Genomic DNA, 17973 nt, shown 5'->3' with positions numbered 1-17973 from the left:
GGATGGAGGAAAATCCTTCCCAGGCCCTGGCTGCTTTGTCCCCCTCCCCCAGAAGAAAATCTTCCCAAAACAAAACGATGTTCCCCATTTGTTGTCCCACTCACCACTGGAGGCTCCACATCGTTTGAGGACGATGGGAGGAACCCAAACTGCTGAACTTGAATGGGCTCCCCAACCATCCCCGTCCCCAAGGCAGAACCCCTCCCACCACCCACCCCCAAATCCTCAGACTGCGGGTCTCTTCCTCCCCTCCCAGCCCCTGACCCCTGTCCCACGGGAGTGGGGGATTCATTGTATGTGTGTCCTGCTCTGTTCTGTCCTCTCTAACTCCTCTCTGGGTCTGTTGAACAAAGGGAGGAAGAGTCTTTATTCTAGTAACAATGGTCCTTGTCTAATTAAACAATAAATAATACGTCACATTCACAGTTCTGCAGTCAAAGGAGAGAGTACATCCCCGATTCACAGATTAGGAAATTCAGTGTCAGAGGCAAAGTCACGTGTCCAAGGTGGCCCAGCCGCTCAGCAGTAGCCCCAGGCCAGGCCAGTGAGGTCCCATCCACCTCTGAGTGGGTAGCGGTGAGGGGAGGGGATGTCAGGGACCAGCTCCTCTCCGGGTGCCGGGAAGCCCCTGCTACTGGCCCAGCGGCCCCGAGGCCGTGGCAGGGAGACTCCAGTGGCTTGACTGCCCGTAGTCAGTGAGGTCCCGGGCAGCCACCTGGACGCAGTACCGGGCGTGGGGCTTCACAGCCCTGAGGGTGAAGGACGTGGCTTCGATGGGCCCCACCTGAGAGCAGAAAGAGTGTGGTCAGTGGGATCGGTGTGACTGAGCCTCCAATCCTCATGCTCCATCCTAAACCGTTCGCCCTCCACAGCCCCCTCCCAGGCTGTGGCTTGTGTGGTCCTGACCTGTGTGGACTTCCTGCTGGTCCCAGAGCCAACTCGTTCAGGAATCCTTCCTGGACCGCACCAAGGCATGGGCCCGTTTCGAGGGGTGTCTCAGTGGTGAGATCCCTCACTCCCAGACCCCTCCCCCCAATCCCATCCTTCCTCCTGGCTCTAAACCAGAGCTTCTCTCATTGACTTCAATGCCTCCCTCCCCAACTCCCCAGGCCCACTGTATTAACCATGTTTAAATTTTTTTTTTTTTGTATCTTAGGATATTTTGGCGTCTTAACATCTTGCTGGCTGGGAACAGACTGCCCTTCTTGGGGTCAGCCAATTGTTAGGGGTGGCAAAGGGGCACGCCTTTCATATACAAACTGAACAGTCCACCCTTTTCTCTAATTCCCCCACACAGGCCAGTATTCCTCCCGCCCTAAGTCACCCAGTGCCAGGTGCCAGGCAACCTGAGATCACCCATGAACCCAGAGCCCACAGGGTTATTCACACTCGCCAGCCCCCAGCACTGATGCTGCCTGTAGCCCTGCATGGCTCGGCCTCCCGCATCCTGATGCTGCCTGTAGCCCTGCATGGCTCGGCCTCCCGCATCCTGATGCTGCCTGTAGCCCTGCATGGCGCGGCCTCCTGCGTCCTGATGCTGCCTGTACGCCCTGCATGGCGCGGCCTCCCGCATCCTGATGCTGCCTGTAGCCCTGCATGGCGCGGCCTCCCGCGTCCTGATGCTGCCTGTAGCCCTGCATGGCGCGGCCTCCCGCATCCTGACGTTGCCTGTAGCCCTGCATGGCTCGGCCTCCTGTATCCTGATGCTGCCTGTACGCCCTGCATGGCGCGGCATGTCCCCTTCTCTCAGGAAATGTAGTCAGTTCTTCTCTCGATGGCCTTGGCCTCTCATGCCCCCACGCAGGGACCTCCGAAGATTAGAGTCCCATGGGTACGAGTGAGACACCCACTCAGGCCGCCTTCCCTGCTTTCTCTCCGTCCGTCTTTTCTCCCCTGTCCCTGCTGCTCCACACTCTTCCTGCCTGACCCGGCCCTCACCTCCTTCCACCTCCCACTGAATGGTCAGCATGTCCCACTCCAGCCCCACACTCAGCTGCCCAACCCAGGCCTGCCTAGCTCCCTTCCCTGCTCTGCCTGAGTGTCCCATATCGTAGGCCGATATGGTGCTGCAAGTTGTAAATTTAGGTTAATGGTTGCACAAGTTTATGAACATACACAAAGCCACTGGCTTAAGCACTTTAAAACAGTGACTTTTCTGGCATGTGAGTTCGATCTCAATTTTAAAACTGCAAAGACTTAAGAAAATTCATGAACACTAGTAAAATTTAAAAGGCAGTTCCCGGGCTAGTTGCCACAGCCACCTGTAGTTCATGGCCACTGTCCTGGAGCGGTCGGAGAAGACCCCCCAGCACCGAAGACGCCCACACCGCGGGGCAGGCTGTGAAAAGCCCAACTGCAGACTCGCTTCTCAGCCCAGGATCCGGCTCTGCCCAGGCCACCACTGACCTTTGGATGCTCACAGGACACTGCCGTTATTTTTTATTTTTTAAGAAGTTAAGACAACCCTAGCCGGCTTGGCTCAGTGGATAGAGCGCTGGCCTGTGGACTGAAGGGTCCCAGGTTCAATTCCCGTCGGGGCACATGCTCAGGTTGCGGGCTCCATCCCCAGTGTGGGGCGTGCAGGAGGCAGCCGATCAATGATTCCCTCTCATCATTGATGTGTCTATCTCTCTCTTCCTCTCTGAAATCAATAAAAAAATTTTTTTTTAAAAAAAGAAGAAGTTAAAACAGCCCTGGTCAGTTGGAGAGTCATCCCACACCCCAAAAGGTTGTGGGTTCCATTTCTGGTTCGGGCACATACCTAGGTTTCAGGTTTGATCCCAGGTCAGGCCATGTACGGGAGGCAACAGATCGATGTTTCTCTCTCCCTCTCCCTTGCTCTCACTCTCTAAAATCAATAAAACCTTTTTTTAAAAAGTTAAAACAATATAGGTTGTTTTCAATCAAGGTGAAATTTACATGGCATAACATTAACCATTCTGAAGTGGACAATTCCATATCCCTTAGTACTTTCACAATGTTGTGCAACCAGCGCCTCTAATTCTAGAAAATTCCATCACACCCCCCCCCCAAAACCCTGTTTTCATCAGCAGTCACTCCCCACCCTCCTCCTCAGCCCCTGACAACCCTGAATGTACTTTCCATCTCTGGATGTGCCTGTCCTGGACATTTTGCATCCATGGAATCACACCCCTTGTGTGTCTGGCTCCTCTCACTGGGCATCATCCTTTCCGGGTTCATCCACATTGTAGTGTCAGTGCTTCACGGCTGAGTAATACTCAGTGTGTGGATGGACCGTGCTTTGTGAACCCACTCACCCGCGGGCGGACACTTGAGCGTTGCCACCTTTCTGCTATTGTGACCAGCACTCTGTGAAGGTTCTGTTTGAGTCCCTGTTTTCAAGTCTTTGGGGCAGATACGCAGGAGCAGGAGTGGAGTTGCGGGGCTGCCTGCATTTTGCGCATTAGCCACAAGCAATCAATCTCAAGCTGCCCGGGAGGCCTCAGTGCACCTGTACACGTGCTGCTCTACCTGGGACTCACCCTCCCCAGCTGCCTCTCCTCTTCCTCACCTGGCGAAAGCGGGCGGCTCCGTGACGCTTGTAGCGGATCCAGTACTTGAGTGAGAAGATCTCGGGGAAGGGCCAGGAGCTGGGAGGTCCCCACTGCACCCTCAGGCCCTGCCCATGCAGGGGTCTCAGGTGCACGCCTTCTGGGGGGTCTGGTTTGACTGACAGACAAACAGGAGACAGGGTCAGCAGAGGGCAGTTCCATGCATGCAAACAACCAACAAATATTAATTGAGGGTCCACTGTGTGTCCGGTGATGTTCTGGACCCCGGGGACACAGCAGTGACCAGTAGAGACCCAACCCGTCTCCTTTTGGAGCTCAATCCACAGGACAGAAGGCAAGAGACTAGAAGGAAATCTACTGATCACAAAGAGGAGGGAAGAGCTTTAGCAGTGGCAGCATCGTAGCCAATGAGGTTTATCCGGGGCGAGATTATTGCTAATTGAAAAAAAAAGAGTAGGGGAGAAAGTTCAGGAGTGCAAGGAAGAGAGTGGCTTGCAACTTTTTGAGACATAATTCGCATACCGCAAAACTCACCCTTTCAAAGTGTACAGTTCAGTGGTTTTTAGTACATTCACAATGTTGTATGAACACCACCACTATTTCATCAGAACATTTTCATCACCCCAAAAAGAAATCCACACCCATTAGCAGCCCCCCCCACCCCCCCATTACTGCTAGGGAGCAGGCGGGTCAGGTCATAGGAGGACTTGGGCGTTTACCCCAAGGGAGGCAGGAGCTAGAGCTGAGGGCCGAGGGGCAGGACCTGACTGGGGTGCTCACAGCGCCCTCTGGTGGCTGATTCAGGGAAGGCGCCCTCTGGTGGCTGCTGAGGGAAGAGGGTGGGAACCGGAAACTAGGGTGAGAGGACTGAGGTCCAGGTGGGCGGTAAAAGCGGGATCAGGCTCTAGCCGGTTTGGCTCAGTGGATAGAGCATCGGCCTGCGGACTGAAGGCCCCCAGGTTTGATTCCGGTGAAGGGCACATGCCCGGGTTTCGGGTTCGACTCCCAGTAGAGGGCATGTAGGAGGCAGCTGATCAATGATTCTCTCTCATTGATGTTTCTAGCTCTCTCCCTCTCCCTTCCTCTCTGAAATCCCACAGGATCCGCGATAGAGGAAGGACTGTGTGACAGGTAGAAGGTGGGGGGTACCTCGAGAGGGGGAAGAGCACAAACAAGCCAGGGACCCTCACCCCCCAACCATGGCCCCCACTCACTGATGTGCTCTGGGACAAAGGTCACGAAGCTGCTGCTGCTGCCCCCGGGGTGGACAGCGGTGATGTTCAGCATGTAGGGCACCATGGAGAACATCTGGACGTCCGGGATGGTGCAGCTGGTGGCTTCCGGGGTGGGCTGGAGGCAGGGCTGGCTCTCCCCACGGGCGGCCACTCCCAGCCTGGACACGGATGGGCACTGTGAGGGCCTCAGCACTCCTGCTGGCCCTACCTGTGCCCTCGGTCCCAAGTGGGGACAGAAGGTGAGGAGCCCTGGCTCGGGGTCCTGCTCTTGCCTCTGTGACCCTCACTCGGGGGAGGCACTCACTTGACATCACAGACCCCACAAGTACCCAGGGTTTGGGGTGAAAAGCACGCTAGATGCTCGGGTCCCAGATTCTACAGGTTTCTGGAAGATCAACGTTCCAGCCTTAGAATTCCCACATTCTGAGGTCTACAGAGTCACAGACTCTGGAATCTGAAACAGGAAGATTCTGAGACTTGAGCTGAGTGCCATCCATAGAACTTTCTACAGCATCACAATGTCCTGTTTCTACACTGTCCCATGCAGCAGTCATTAGCCGCCTGTGGGGTCAGGCGCTTGAAACACAGTTACATGACTGAGTGGGACTTTAGTGGGATTCATTTTGTGTAATCTAAGCGTAATGTTTCCAGTTACCAGAACACTTGGGAAAGTTGTTTGGAACAAGTTGGGTGCATGAATTTATTGCTTCAACTGCAAATTTTATGAAATCCAATCAGATCAAGAATTTCTAATGAAAGTTTAGTATCTGAACTGAAAGGCACTATAGTCATAAAATAGACGTGGAATTCTGAAGATTTCGTATAAAAAGGAAGGATGTAAAATATCTAATTTTTAAAGTAATGATAACGATAATATTTTAGTTATTTCTATATTAATTTCTATTCTAAATTTAAATATATACATTGGATATAAGTATGTTCAATTACATTATGCTCAATCATTAAATGATAAATATTTAGAAATATAGATATTATTTACATAAAATATTAATTTCACCCATTTCCTCTTACTTTTTAAATGTGGCTTCTAGAACATTCTAAGCGACCCCTGGCGTGACATGTGTATTGTAGGAGGCATGTTTCTACAGGACCCGCTGCCCTAGCACTCGCAGGGCTCCAGGTCCGTGCTGGCTGCAGTCGCCCTCCTCCCAGGGGTCAGGCTCCGCTGCGGAACCTCCAAGAAGCCCTCCAGGCTCTGACCTGTACGTGGCAATGAAGGCTGTGGGCCTGGTGGAGTTGGCAGCCGGTGGCAGGGTCCAGAAGCAATCTACAGCCATCGGGTACCTAAAGGCCCAGCACCACACCCTGGACTGGGTGGGGGCTGCAGTGGGGAGGGAGGAGGGAGGAGCGTGAGCTTTCAAACCACCCACAAGTACCCAAGGTTTGGGATGAAAGCCACCCTCGGTGCTCAGTCCCAGATTCCACAGGTTTCTGGAATGTCAACATTCCAGCCTTACAATTCCCTTGCATTCTGAGGTCCACAGAGTCAGACTCTGGAATCTGAAACAGGAAGATGCTGATTCTCTCCATTTCAGAGACACCAGGGCTGTAAAGGCCTCCCATGGGCTCCTCCCCCCTCACCCCAGCCAGTGCCGGGCATACGGGAGGCACCTGATAGGGCTGGTGGAATGAGTGCATGAGTGAAAGGCACCTACGTCACCTCTCACCCCCCTACAACCTGCAGAGGTAGGGACTATTGGCTCATCCTCCAGGGTTAACAAGCCACAGAGGAGACCGCGGTAGTGGAAAACCCAGATGGGAGGGAGATATTTCACTGTATCCCCTCTTTGTTACAGAGTTTTGGTTTTGTTAATCTTCACCCGAGGCTATTTCCCATTGATTTTTTTTGTTTTGTTTTTTTTTTTTTTAGAGAGAGAGTGGGAGGGGGAGAGACAGAGAGAAACATCGATGTGAGAGAGACACATCAATTGGTTGCCTCCCCAATGTGCCCCAACCAGGGCCGGGGATTGAGTTTGCAACCGAGGTACATACCCTTGACTGGAATCGAACCTGGGACCTTCAGTCCGAAGGCCGACGCTCTACCCACTGAACCAAACTGGCCAGGGCTACAGTTTTGTTTTAAAGCACATGAAATGAGTGTATGCAATTAACCCCCACCCCTCCTCTCTCTCCCCCTCTCTCTCTCTCCCTCCCTCTCTCTCTTCCTCTCTCTCTCTCTCTCCAGGCGGTGGCTGCCACTACCTGGTATCACTTTGGAGTAGGATTCGTCTGTGTCTCACTTTCCCATCTGTGGGACCTCTCCCACCCCACCCCCAGAAGGTTCCACAGCAAAGTCCAGTCCCCAGACTGGCCCTGGTCCCCCACCCCCAGGGGCCCTACATACCTTCTCTCCCACTGCAGGGTGAGCAGCCAGCCCAGAGGGCCAGGGCCAGGAGAAGTCTTGGGGCCATGACTCCTGTGGGCTCCGCTTCCAGAAGCTGGGCAAGGGGCCCCCTGGGGAGGCGGGGCACACAGACCCTGCCAAGCTCCCCCCTTCCCTTTCTCTGGGCTGGACTCACTGGCAGGTTCGTGGGGCCGAGGAGAGTCAAGCAGGGGCAGCAGATCCGCCAGTTCCTTTGCTGGCCACCCCGGGACAAGGGTGCGGAAGGCTCTGAGGTGGGGGCAGGAGGAAGAGGCCACAAAAGGGAGAAGTGGAGACCCCGTGGCCTTTCCCAGCACAGTCAGTCCTTCCTTCCGGCTGCAGTGAGGAGGGGCTGGGGAAACCCCAGAGGGGACGATCGCATGGAGCAAGACAGAGACAGAGGCAGGAGGGGAGACTCAGAGGAGAGGAGAGAGGAGAGGGGGTGGGAGACTCAGAGGAGAGGAGAGAGGAGAGGGGGTGGGAGACTCAGAGGAGAGGAGGGAGGGAGAGGGGGTGGGAGACTCAGAGAGACAGAGATGGAGATAGACATACACAGATAAGAGAGGAGACAGAGAGATAAAGACAGGGAGAGAGACAGGAGCTAGACATAGACGAGAGAGACAGAGATTGAGACAGGGATAGATGAGATAGAGAAATAGAGACAGAAAAAGAGAAAGTCAGGAGATGGAGAGATAGAGACACAAAAGTCTAGGAAAAAAGACGGGGACACGGGAGACCCGGGCATCTACACAGCAGATGCCCATTCACACGGGGACCACCGCGACGGGGTCCCCGCTTACCGGCCAGAGAGAGACAGAGCAGACCTGGGGGCAGCCCCTCCCACGGACATCCTCCCAGCCACGGGGATGCCCGGCGGCTGAAGCCCCACTGGACACCCTGCCTGCCCTGGATGAGCGAGGAAACCCCCCGGGGCCGGCTGGACACGGGGGTTCACGGTCTTAGTCACCTCCTCCCGGCTGGAAAGGGCTGAGAAGCACCAGGGGATTTCAGGGAAGTTGCCAGGGCAGGGGGTTGGGGTGGGCTCTCCCTCCCAGGGGCTGGGCCCAGGGTAAGGAGAGTGAGGTCAGCGCAGGCGTGGCTCCTGCCTTCCCTTAACTCTGGGAGACTCTGTTCAGGGTGAACTTTCTGGCATCCATTTTGACTTTTTAAAACATTGCATGAGCCCTAACCGGTTTGGTTCAGTGGATAGAGCGTCGGCCTGGGGACTGAGGGGTCCCAGGTTCGATTCTGGCCAAGGGCATGTACCTTGGTTGCGGGCACATCCCCAGTGGGGGGTGTGCAGGAGGCAGCTGATCGATGTTTCTCTCTCATCGATGTTTCTAACTCTCTATCCCTCTCCCTTCCTCTCTGTAAAAAATCAATAAAATATATTTTTAAAAAAATAAAATGTTGCATGAACACAGTGTTCATTATGGGGCTGAGACTTGGGTGCAGGAGGGGGTGCCTGGGGGGGGTGCCTCACTCTCCTCACCCTGATCCGGGCCACCCCCTCCCCTCCTCCAGGTGGAGCCCTGCTCAGTGAGCTTTATTCCTGGGCTGGTGTCTGGCACCTGGGCTGGTGTCTGGCAACAGGACATGAGCCAGGGAACTCAGATTCCCTGATTGGGGGGGCGGGCATGGCCAGGGCCTGAGAAATGGACACCCAGGGACAGTCGGGCCGGGGCCAGGCTGATCCCCACATCCGGAAGGCCCGTGCAGGTCCCAGCAAGCAGGGTCCGTGTGCGGAGGCTTAGCGCCCCTGAGCCTGGAGCCTCTGCATCTGCAGGATCTGGCTCAGAATCCGCTGCACATCTTCATCCATCTGGCCCTGCGGGGGGACAGAGGGGGAGCCTGGGCGCCCTGCCACGGTACAGATGGGGCAACAGGGGGCCAGAGAGCAGCCGGGGGATGGCCAGAGCCAGGGCTGACTCACCTGGATGGCATGTAGGAGGTGGCTCCGATACAAGGCCACCACTGCGCTGTGCTCCCTGGCAGCTTCCTGTGGATGTGGGGGGTGGGCCCTCAGCAAAGCAAGACACCCCAAGGTACCAAAGTGCCCCCTGCGGACCCTGAGCCCCTATGTCGAGGGCATGGACCAGTGAGACGGTGCCAGTTGACAAAATACTGCAATGTTTCCCTCCCGTGCCTGGCACGTGCCCCCAGCCCTCTCCTGGGGCCCTCCCATGCCTGGCACGTGTGCCCCAGGTGCTTGCGTGCCCCCAGCCCTCTCCGGGGTCTCTGTGGGCCCGGTGTGGCTCTCACCTCCAGCTGCCCCTGCAGGGCCTCCACCTGGCCGCGGAGGGCCTCCACCTCGGAGCTGCCCGGGACTGCTGGCTGGTCCTTCAGCGCCTCCTTAAGACTGAAGACCTCCTTGGAGAGCTCTGTGATCTGGGGGGGGGAGGTCACCCTGGTGACCCCAAGCTCAGGGCTGGGGCAGCAGGGGTGAGAGAGGTGGGACAGAGGCTTGCGAGGGAAGGTCACATCCTAGACCCTGTCTAGAGGCTAGCAAACTGGCCCTCAGGCTAAGAATGGTTATCATCGTTTTAAATGGCTGGATTAAAAGTCAAAAAGAGAATGCTATTTTCTGACACGTGAAAATTAGATAAAATCCACACTTCCGTGTTCACACGTAAAATTGAATTGGTGCATGGCCACGCCCATTCGTATTCATGTCACCTATGGCTTCTCCTGCAATGGCAGACCTGAGCCCAAAACACTGCCTATCGGTCCGTTACAGTAAAGTTTGCAGATCCTCCCACACCCCCTCCTGGAGTCTGGAAAGGAAGGCTGGTGGAACAGGGCGGGGAGCCGGTGCGGCTGTCAGACAGCCGGGGTTGGGTCCCTCTCTATCCCTTTCTCTAAGGAGATCTTGGGAAGAGGACTCCACCCCTCTGAGCCCAGTTTCCTCATCTGTAAGGAGAATCATGGTTCCCACCAGTTCACTGATTCCAAACAGTGATTAAGTTTAACCATTGGTACGCCATAAGCGTCTTTAAATGCATGCAGTAGACCTTTTTTCATTAAATTCAAAATATCGTGGCAGTTAACTGGCTAAACTGCTTGGCAAAGAGCAGGCACTCAATAATGCTAAACTTCATCATTATTCCTACGGATAAAGGTTCTCATCAGAGGCCATGCTGCCCCCAGAGGACACCTATGGCTTCTCCTGCAATGAGAATGTCTGGGGAGCTCCTGGCATCAAGTGGGTGGGGCCAGGGATGCTGCTCAACAACCCATAGTGCCCAAGACAGCCCCCCACAAAGAGTGACCTGCCCCTTAATGCCACTAGTGCTGAGAAAGAGAAACTCTGATACAAATAAAGCATAATCCCTATTACAGCTTTATCTTCATTTTACAGATGTGAAAACTAGGCTCAGAGAGGTCAAGGGACTTATCCAAGGTCACACAGCAAGTCCTATCTGGGAGACTCTTTGCCCTAAAGCCCTTGGAGCTCTGAGGGTCACATTCACTATCCAGTGACATTCTGTGTAACTTTGAGCCATTCACTTTGTCTCTCAGCGCCTCAGTTTACTCATCTGGAAGATGAAGATAAAAATGCTTTCTGGCTCTTAGGGTTGTGAGATTAAAAGTGACGATGTGTGAAAAACAGCTGAGTAATAACCAGAGGCCTCCGATATCATTATTCTTACTATTTAAGAAAAGAACTTGGGGCCCTAACCGGTTTGGCTCAGTGGATAGAGCGTTGGCCTGCGGACTCAAGGGTCCCGGGTTCGATTCCAGTCAAGGGCATGTACCTTGGTTGCGGGCACATCCCCAGTAGGGAGTGTGCAGGAGGCAGCTGATCGATGTTTCTCTCTCATGGATTCTTCTAGCTCTCTATCCCTCTCCCTTCCTCTCTGTAAAAAATCAATAAAATATTTTTTTTTAAAAAAGAAAAGAACTTGGGAACTTGGGTTTGAGCCCTGGAAGAACCATTGCATAGCTGTGTGACTGTGGGCAAGTGGCTTCATCTCTCTGTGCCTCAGTTTCCTCAAATGGGACAATAAAAACAGCGATCTTATTGGAACTTAATGCGAGGATTAAATGCATTGATCCATATTGAATGCACAGCACAGGGCCTGACATGCAATAAGCAGCCAATAAATGTTACTGTGGCCCTAGCCGGTTTGGTTCAGTGGATAGAGCGTCGGCCTGCGGACTCAAGGGTCCCAGGTTTGATTCTGGTCAGGGGCATGTACCTTGGTTGCGGGCACATCCCCAGTTGGGGGATGTGCGGGGGGCAGCTGATCGATGTTTCTCTCTCATCGATGTTTCTGGCTCTCTGTCCCTCTCCCTGCCTCTCTGTAAAAAGTCAATAAAATATATTTAAAAACAAATGTTACTGTGCAAGTAATTAGTAATCGGATCAGTAGCCTGTGTGTCCGAGTTGTCCCCTTCCTTCTCTGTCTGTCTCCTCTCTGGAAAATGGGCCCATTTCCCAGAACCCTTTCAGGGGGACATTCTTAGATGCCCCCCAATCTCCACTGAGTGGGGACCTCTAACGAAGCACAGGAAAAAGAGACCCACCTTCTTGTCCTTCTCTCTGGCCCTGTCCAGGGCCTCCTGGGCGCGGCTCTGGGCCTGGCGGGCCTTCTCCGCCTCCGTGCGCAGCCCGCGCAGCTGCTGCTCTGCCGTGGCCAGCTGGGCCTCAGCTGCGTGCCGTTCGCTCTTCATGAATAGGGCCTCGCGCTGCACCTGTGGCCCAAGCCCACGTGTGACCCTGAGGACACTTGGACCCCAAAGATGCCTGAACCCCAGACTTCCTCTGACCCTCTATTTTGTCCTGAGGACCTTCAAGCCCATTTTGACCTTGAGGAGTTTGATTCAGGGAAGTCCCAACTCCACAGGGCATGATAAACATTCTGACCCTGCCAAAGACCTCTGGTCTGCTAGCTGTGTGGCCTTAGGCAAGGGACTTAACCTCTCTGTGCCTCAGATTCCTCATATGTGAAATGAAAATAATAACAGCTCCCCACTTCATAGGGTGGTTGTGAGGATAAAATGAGCAAGTACATGGAATACAATTAGAACCGTGTCTGGCACACATAAGTGCTATATTCGAGTTGGTGGTATGATTATTACCACTAACGTTCTTTTCTCTGCTAGTGGTTGAAGGTTTGTAGATTTCTTACAAAATGAAAGAAAACTAGAAGAATTTGGATGAAAAGCAAACAGATGTTCAAAAGTTGATGACTGCATTTTCACAAAAATATCAAGATCAGAGCAATGTGAGATTTGCAAAAATCGATCTTAGAGGGAACACTGACCTTTATAGAAATAACAGCTCCAGGGAAAAGTGGATAATAACTAGATGTTTCAATTAGTATAGATTGGCATACATTAACTATTTAAATAAATCCTAAACCGATTGATAAATCAAATTAGACTTGTAAAGTTTACCCAAAAAAGAAGTGATCACAAGGAAGGTAAAATTGCAAAGACATCCATGAAGATGGTTATACTTAGGTTGGACTGTGACCAAGGGTTTAACTGGTTTAAAAGAGGGATTTCTTCCGGCTGATGCTTGAGCATCGTCCCATGAACCAAGAGGTCACTGGTTCAATTCCTGATCAGGGCACATGACCGGGTTGCAGACTCAATCCCCAGGAGGGCCATGCAGGAGGAAGCTGATCAATGATGTTTTTCTCTCATCAATGTTTCTATCTCTCTATCCCTCTCCCTTCCTCTCTCTCTGAAAAGCAATAAAGGGGTAAAATAAATTTTTAAAAAGGGTGTTTGCCCTGGCTGGTTTGGCTCAGTGGATAGAGCATCGGCTTGTGGATGAAGGGCCCCAGGTTCGATGCCAGTCAAGGGCACATGCCCAGGTTGCAGGCTTGATCCCCAGTAGGGGGCATGCAAGAGGCAGCCGATCAATGGTTCTCATCATTGATGTTTCTATCTATCTCTCCCTCTCCCTTCCTCACTGAAATCAATAAAAAAAATATATTTTTTAAAAGAGGTTGTTCTTGGAGAAAGAATAATTCTAGCTGTCATTTATAGGTTGCTTGTACCATCACTGTCCTAAGTAGCTAACATAAATTAAACCACTTAATTTCCATGTGAGGACTAGGAATTATTATCTCCGTTATACGGGCGAGTTAACAGAAGCTCAGAGAGGAAAATGCTTTCCTGACAAGTAATGAATGTAGCTTATTATTTACATATTTGTTAAAACAGTTCCCAGTTTGGTTTAATTTAAGAAAAAAGATGGAGTCCACCATCCGGGACAAAATGAATAACAAACAAACAAAAAACTCAGCATAAAAATCTACTGGATTAAAAATTAGATTGAAAATCCCTGTGCACGAGTTCCTCCTCCAGAAGGGGTTAAAGCATCAAAATGACCATAAGATAAAATAACAATCTCAAAAGAGCCAGTTGGAAAAAAGAAATAGGGTCATTTTGACCAGCAGAGAAAATGGACGTTTGGTAAAAACATTAGGGTAAAACCTCCAACTCACTGCTTGCCAAAACAATGAATAAACATTGATCCCCACCTCACACCATACACACAATTAGAGCCAAAGCATAAACAGGATTGTGAAACAAAAACAATAAAGATGCTGGCAGAAAACATAGGAGAATTTCTCCATGACTTCGGGATACAAGCAGGTTTTATAAAAAGATTGCAAAAAGTGGTAACTATTAGAAAAAAAAGATAGGGTCAAAATAGCCAAAAGGATTTAAAGAAGAAAACACAAACAAAACAAAAGAAGAAAGAAGAAAGAAGAAGAAGAAGAAGAAGAAGAAGAAAAGGCAAGTTGAAACATCCAGGAGGTCAGAATAGCCACAGGGTCAAAGGTTGACCTAGAAACACTGGCAGGGGCTAGTGTCTACAGGATTGAAATCTATGGGGTTGAAACATCCTTTGGCTGCAGGGTCAAAACAGACGGCTGCTAGGTGTGCCTGGGAGGGGCTCGGCCATGCTCACCTGGAAGACCTCAGCACTGGTCTTTTCGTGGCGGCGTCCTAGTTCCTCCAGCTGCCCCTGCAGCCGGGCCACGTCGGCCTGAAGTGCACCCACTATGCGCTCGTGCTCCAAGCGGGACACACTGCCCACTCGCTCCCGCTCTAGCTCTGCCCGCAGCCGGGCAGCCTCCTTGCCCGTGGCCACCACCTCCTGCTCCAGGCTGGCCGCCCGGCCCCGCAGCTCAAGGGCCTCCTCCTGCAGCCGGTGATGCTCCGAGGCTGGCACTGCTGACTGGCGGAGCACCTCGGAGGCCTCGCGCAGCTCTGCCAGGCCCCGCCGAGCCTCCTCGCAGGCCTCGGCCAGCTCAGCAGCCCGGGCCTCTGCTGCTTCCCGCGCTTGGCTCAGCTCAGCGGCAGCTGCCCTCTGTTGTTCCTCAGTGGCCGTCGAAGTGGCCAGCTGCTCCCGTAGCACCTCCAGCTCCCGGATTTGCTCCAGCCTCACCTCCTCCCGCTGGGCCAGCTCTGCCCGCAGGCCCCGAGCCTCCTCCTCGGCCAGCAGCCTGGCCGCTCGGGCCTCGTCCAGCCAGGCCAAGGTGGCCTCCAGCTCCCGGAGGCGAGAGTCCCGGTCTCGGAGGTCCTCCCGGGCCTGCTCCAGGGCTGCCCGCAGTTGGACCATGTCACCACTGCCACCACCAACAGCCTCACCCCCCCGCTCCAGCAGCCGGTCAGCCTCAGCCTCCGTGGCCTCCCACTTGCCACGGGCTGCCTCCAGCTCGATGACTGCCTCCCGCTCCCGCTGCCACAGGGCCTCCTCCAAGCCACGAATCCTAGTCTCCAGTTCGGTTTGCAGCTTTTCCGAGGCCTCGGCAGCACCAGGGTGTAGGACGGGGCCAGTGGGGACACTAGGGGTGGTGGCCTCCACTCCCGTGGCCTCCACATTTGTGGTCTCTGTGCCTCTGAGCTCTCCTTCCACTTCGCTCACTCCATTGGCCTTCATTTCTGGTTCCTCTGCTTTCATATTTGTGGCCTCTGCTCCCGTGGCCTGTGCTTCCAGGTTTCCTCCTCCTCCTAGAGCGTTCGTTTCTGTGGCCTCAGCCCCTGTGGCCTTTGTTTCCAAAGCCTCGGCTCCCGCGCCCTCTGTTTCCATGGCCTGATTGTCCGTGGGTTTAGTTTCCATGACCTCGGTCCCTGTGGATGCTGCTTCCAAAGTCCTGGCTTCCGTGGTTCCAGCTTCTGCAGCCTCATCATCTGTGGCCTCAGCTCCATTCACTTTTGTTTCTGGAGCCACGATGCCATCAATCTCCATTTCCGTTGGGCCATTTTGGGTGGTCTTGGCTCCTGTGTCCTTGCGCTCCCCAGAGGCTCCCTTCTCTTCTCTGGGGGTCCCCTGTACTTCCTGCTGCTCCAGCACCCGCACAGCCTCGGCATGCTGCCTGCGCAGCTGGTCCAACTCAGCCCGGAGAGAGTCATAGAGGGCCAGAGGGACGACCTCAGCTGATCCATTTGCCTCCATTTCATCCTTCTCAAAGTTCTCCAGGATCTGGAGGTGGGAGTGGGGTGAGAGGGAACCAGTGGCAGCTGAAGTGGCCGTGGGGGCACACGGCAGTCTTGCCACCTTCCCTGCCCATGGACTCAGCCAGTGCCCATCCCAACCCCCTCAGATCTGTCCCCGGCCCACAGCCACTCTACCAGGCCTTGGTTTCCCCACCTGGACCTTCTCCATCAGCTCCTGGTTCTGTCTGGTGAGGGTGGCCACCTGTTCCTGCAGCGAGGCCAAGAGCTCCTGGGCTGACGGGCTGAGCTGCTTGGAGAGCAATGTCTCGGCCCCTGGCAGCGTCACAGAGTCAGACCCGGGGGTCCCAAACCGCAGGGGATGGAAGCTGGGGTGCTTTGGGGCCCCCGGGGCATGTGAAATAAATAACAACTGAGAGCCAACCTTCCTTTCAGCTTCAATCTCTCACCATGCCTGTGGGCAGAAGCTCTGTCTCCTGGGACCCCAGGGACCAGGTGGGTGGGGTGCATGGGGGAAGGACAAGGCAGGGGCTCACCTGGAAAGTCGGGCAGCTCACCCTCCTCATCCTGCAGGGTGGCCACGTCATAGCTGGTGTTCTCCCGCTCATTCTGAAAGGGGGCCCAATGTCTGTCTTGGGGTCCTGCTCTCCCACCCCAAGGGACCCCCAGAAATCTGGAGTGGACAGAAATGTTCACGGGTTTATTTGACCCCACAAACATCAAACTGGCTGTGTTTCGCCCACAAGTACTATATAGAGTGCCTACTGTGTGCCCGGGATTATGCTGGCCTCCCAGGAAAATTAGCAAATGGCCCCATCACTGCCCAAGTGTGTGACCACAACCCCAATGACTGGGGTTGTATGTGCAGCCTGGACACCTGGGACTGGGAGGGGACAGTGGGTTCATCCTGGCGAGGGTGTGAGGTTGTGGGTCTGCAGTGAGCACGTGTGTGTGTGCCCTGTGCGCAGTGGCCCTTGCCTCTCCTGTGTGAGTTCCTGTGACGGTGTGATTCTGCACTTGTGTTTTAGTCTGTTGTGTGTGTGTGGTTGCATTCTGAATGTGTATAGGAATGTTTGTGTAATTATGTATTTTGAGAAATGTGTGTTTATATGTATCTGGGGGGGTGTCATCTGTGTATGTGATTAAATGAGAAGTGTTTGCTGTATGCACATATTTGTAATGTGTGTGTGTGATGGTGCTTTCATGAATTTGTTTGTTGTCTGTTTGCCTGTTATATCACATGTATATGAGCGTGGCTGTCCATCTCCTGTGTATGTGAGTGTGTGTGATTGTGTGTTTTGGGGAGTGTCTTTTATGTGTGTGTTAGCTGTATGTGATTGTGTTTGTATGTTTGTTGTGTGTGTGTTTGCATGTGTGTGAGACTGTATATTAGTGTGGTTGACATGCAACTGATTAAGAGGGGCCCCGCCCACACTCCACCCCGCCTACCTCCAGCAGGGACAGCCGGCTCTGCAAACTCTCCACCTCCCGTCCCAGACTCTCCTTCTCCTCCTGCTTCTCTGCCAGCAGCTGCTGTAGCTCTTGCACCTGGAGGGAGGTGGTGGAGGCTCAGCCGGTCTCCAGGAAGAAACCCTGGGCAGCTGGGTGGCTGGCTCTCCCCGAACTTCCACCTACCTGTCTCTCCAGGCTGTGCAGGGAGCTGGCCTCCGCCTCTGGCAGCTTATGAAAGAAGTGGGGACAGGACTTGGATCTGGGCTGGGGGCATCCCTGGCCCACCTCCTGCTAGTAGCCCTCTGTCCCAACCACAGACATCTGCTGTGCATCTATTGCACACCCAGCACTGCTCTACCCGCTCACTCGTTACTAAGTACTTACTGAGTGCCTTCTTTGTGCCAGACCCCATTTTTGGCCACTAATTCATTCATTCATTCACTCATTCACTCACCCATTCAATATCTGTCCATCCTATAAATATTTATCAAGCATCTACTGTGAGCCAGGCACCATTAACTATGCCTTCCTTCGTTAGCTTACCATCGAATGGGTAAACATGAATAAAATACATAAATGTCCAATAACAGTAAGTGCTTTCCGTAAAAATAAAGGGCCCTGGCTGGTGTGGCTCAGGTTGTTGGGTATTGTCCTGTGCACCAAAAGGTTTCTGGTTCGATTCCAGAACAGAGCACATGCCCGAGTTTCGGGCTCCTTCCCCAGTAGGAGGGCGTGCAGGAGGCAGCTGATTGATCTTTTTCTCTCCCCCTCCCTTCCTCTCTCGCTAAAAAAATATTTTTTTAAAGTAAAGGGAACTGAGAAGCAACAGAAGAGTGTTACAATCCTATATAATAGAGAGCTAATATGCAAATGGTCATCATGCCCTCATGCCCTCACACCATCACGCCTAACTGCTCAGACACTCAACACTGGGGAGAGAGGAATGGGG

General features: G+C 53.3%; 2 protein-coding genes across 2 annotated transcripts in view; both read right to left on the bottom strand.

The window, feature by feature from the left end:
• Positions 1-631: 631 nt before the first annotated feature.
• EBI3 (Epstein-Barr virus induced 3) lies at positions 632-7324 on the bottom strand. Its single transcript, XM_023746819.1, has 5 exons — positions 7133-7324; positions 5990-6121; positions 4748-4926; positions 3533-3690; positions 632-784 (listed from the first exon to the last, which is right to left on the bottom strand). Exons 1-5 carry the CDS (start codon positions 7198-7200, stop codon positions 632-634), a joined length of 690 nt encoding a protein of 229 aa, XP_023602587.1. The 5' UTR covers positions 7201-7324.
• Positions 7325-8732: 1408 nt separating this feature from the next.
• ANKRD24 (ankyrin repeat domain 24) overlaps positions 8733-17973 on the bottom strand; it is a 28810-nt gene continuing 19569 nt past the window's right edge. The window contains exons 11-19 of the mRNA XM_023746813.1: positions 17208-17252; positions 17022-17120; positions 16109-16181; positions 15769-15887; positions 14083-15600; positions 11679-11846; positions 9414-9539; positions 9085-9150; positions 8733-8979 (exon numbers count right to left, since the gene is read on the bottom strand). Of these exons, the coding sequence (XP_023602581.1) occupies positions 8902-8979; positions 9085-9150; positions 9414-9539; positions 11679-11846; positions 14083-15600; positions 15769-15887; positions 16109-16181; positions 17022-17120; positions 17208-17252 (2292 nt within the window). The 3' untranslated portion in view covers positions 8733-8901. The remainder of the gene's footprint in view (positions 8980-9084; positions 9151-9413; positions 9540-11678; positions 11847-14082; positions 15601-15768; positions 15888-16108; positions 16182-17021; positions 17121-17207; positions 17253-17973) is intronic.

This window comes from Myotis lucifugus, unplaced genomic scaffold (assembly GCF_000147115.1).
Source record: "Myotis lucifugus unplaced genomic scaffold, Myoluc2.0 scaffold_734, whole genome shotgun sequence".
In the NCBI taxonomy this organism is placed as follows: Eukaryota; Metazoa; Chordata; class Mammalia; order Chiroptera; family Vespertilionidae; genus Myotis; species Myotis lucifugus.
The sequence above is the reverse complement of the archived record's forward strand: the minus strand, read 5'-3'. Positions and strand labels throughout refer to the sequence as shown.

What these genes read in the sequence shown, in the direction of transcription:
- EBI3 (XM_023746819.1), bottom strand. Translation starts at nt 7,200, where the DNA reads ATGGCCCCAAGACTTCTCCTGGCCCTGGCCCTCTGGGCTGGCTGCTCA. An exon ending in CTTTGTCCCAGAGCACATCA is followed by an intron (nt 3,691 to 4,747) that starts GTGAGTGGGGGC and finishes TTTGTCTGTCAG; the next exon opens with TCAAACCAGACCCCCCAGAA. An exon ending in GAGCCGCCCGCTTTCGCCAG is followed by an intron (nt 785 to 3,532) that starts GTGAGGAAGAGG and finishes TTCTGCTCTCAG; the next exon opens with GTGGGGCCCATCGAAGCCAC.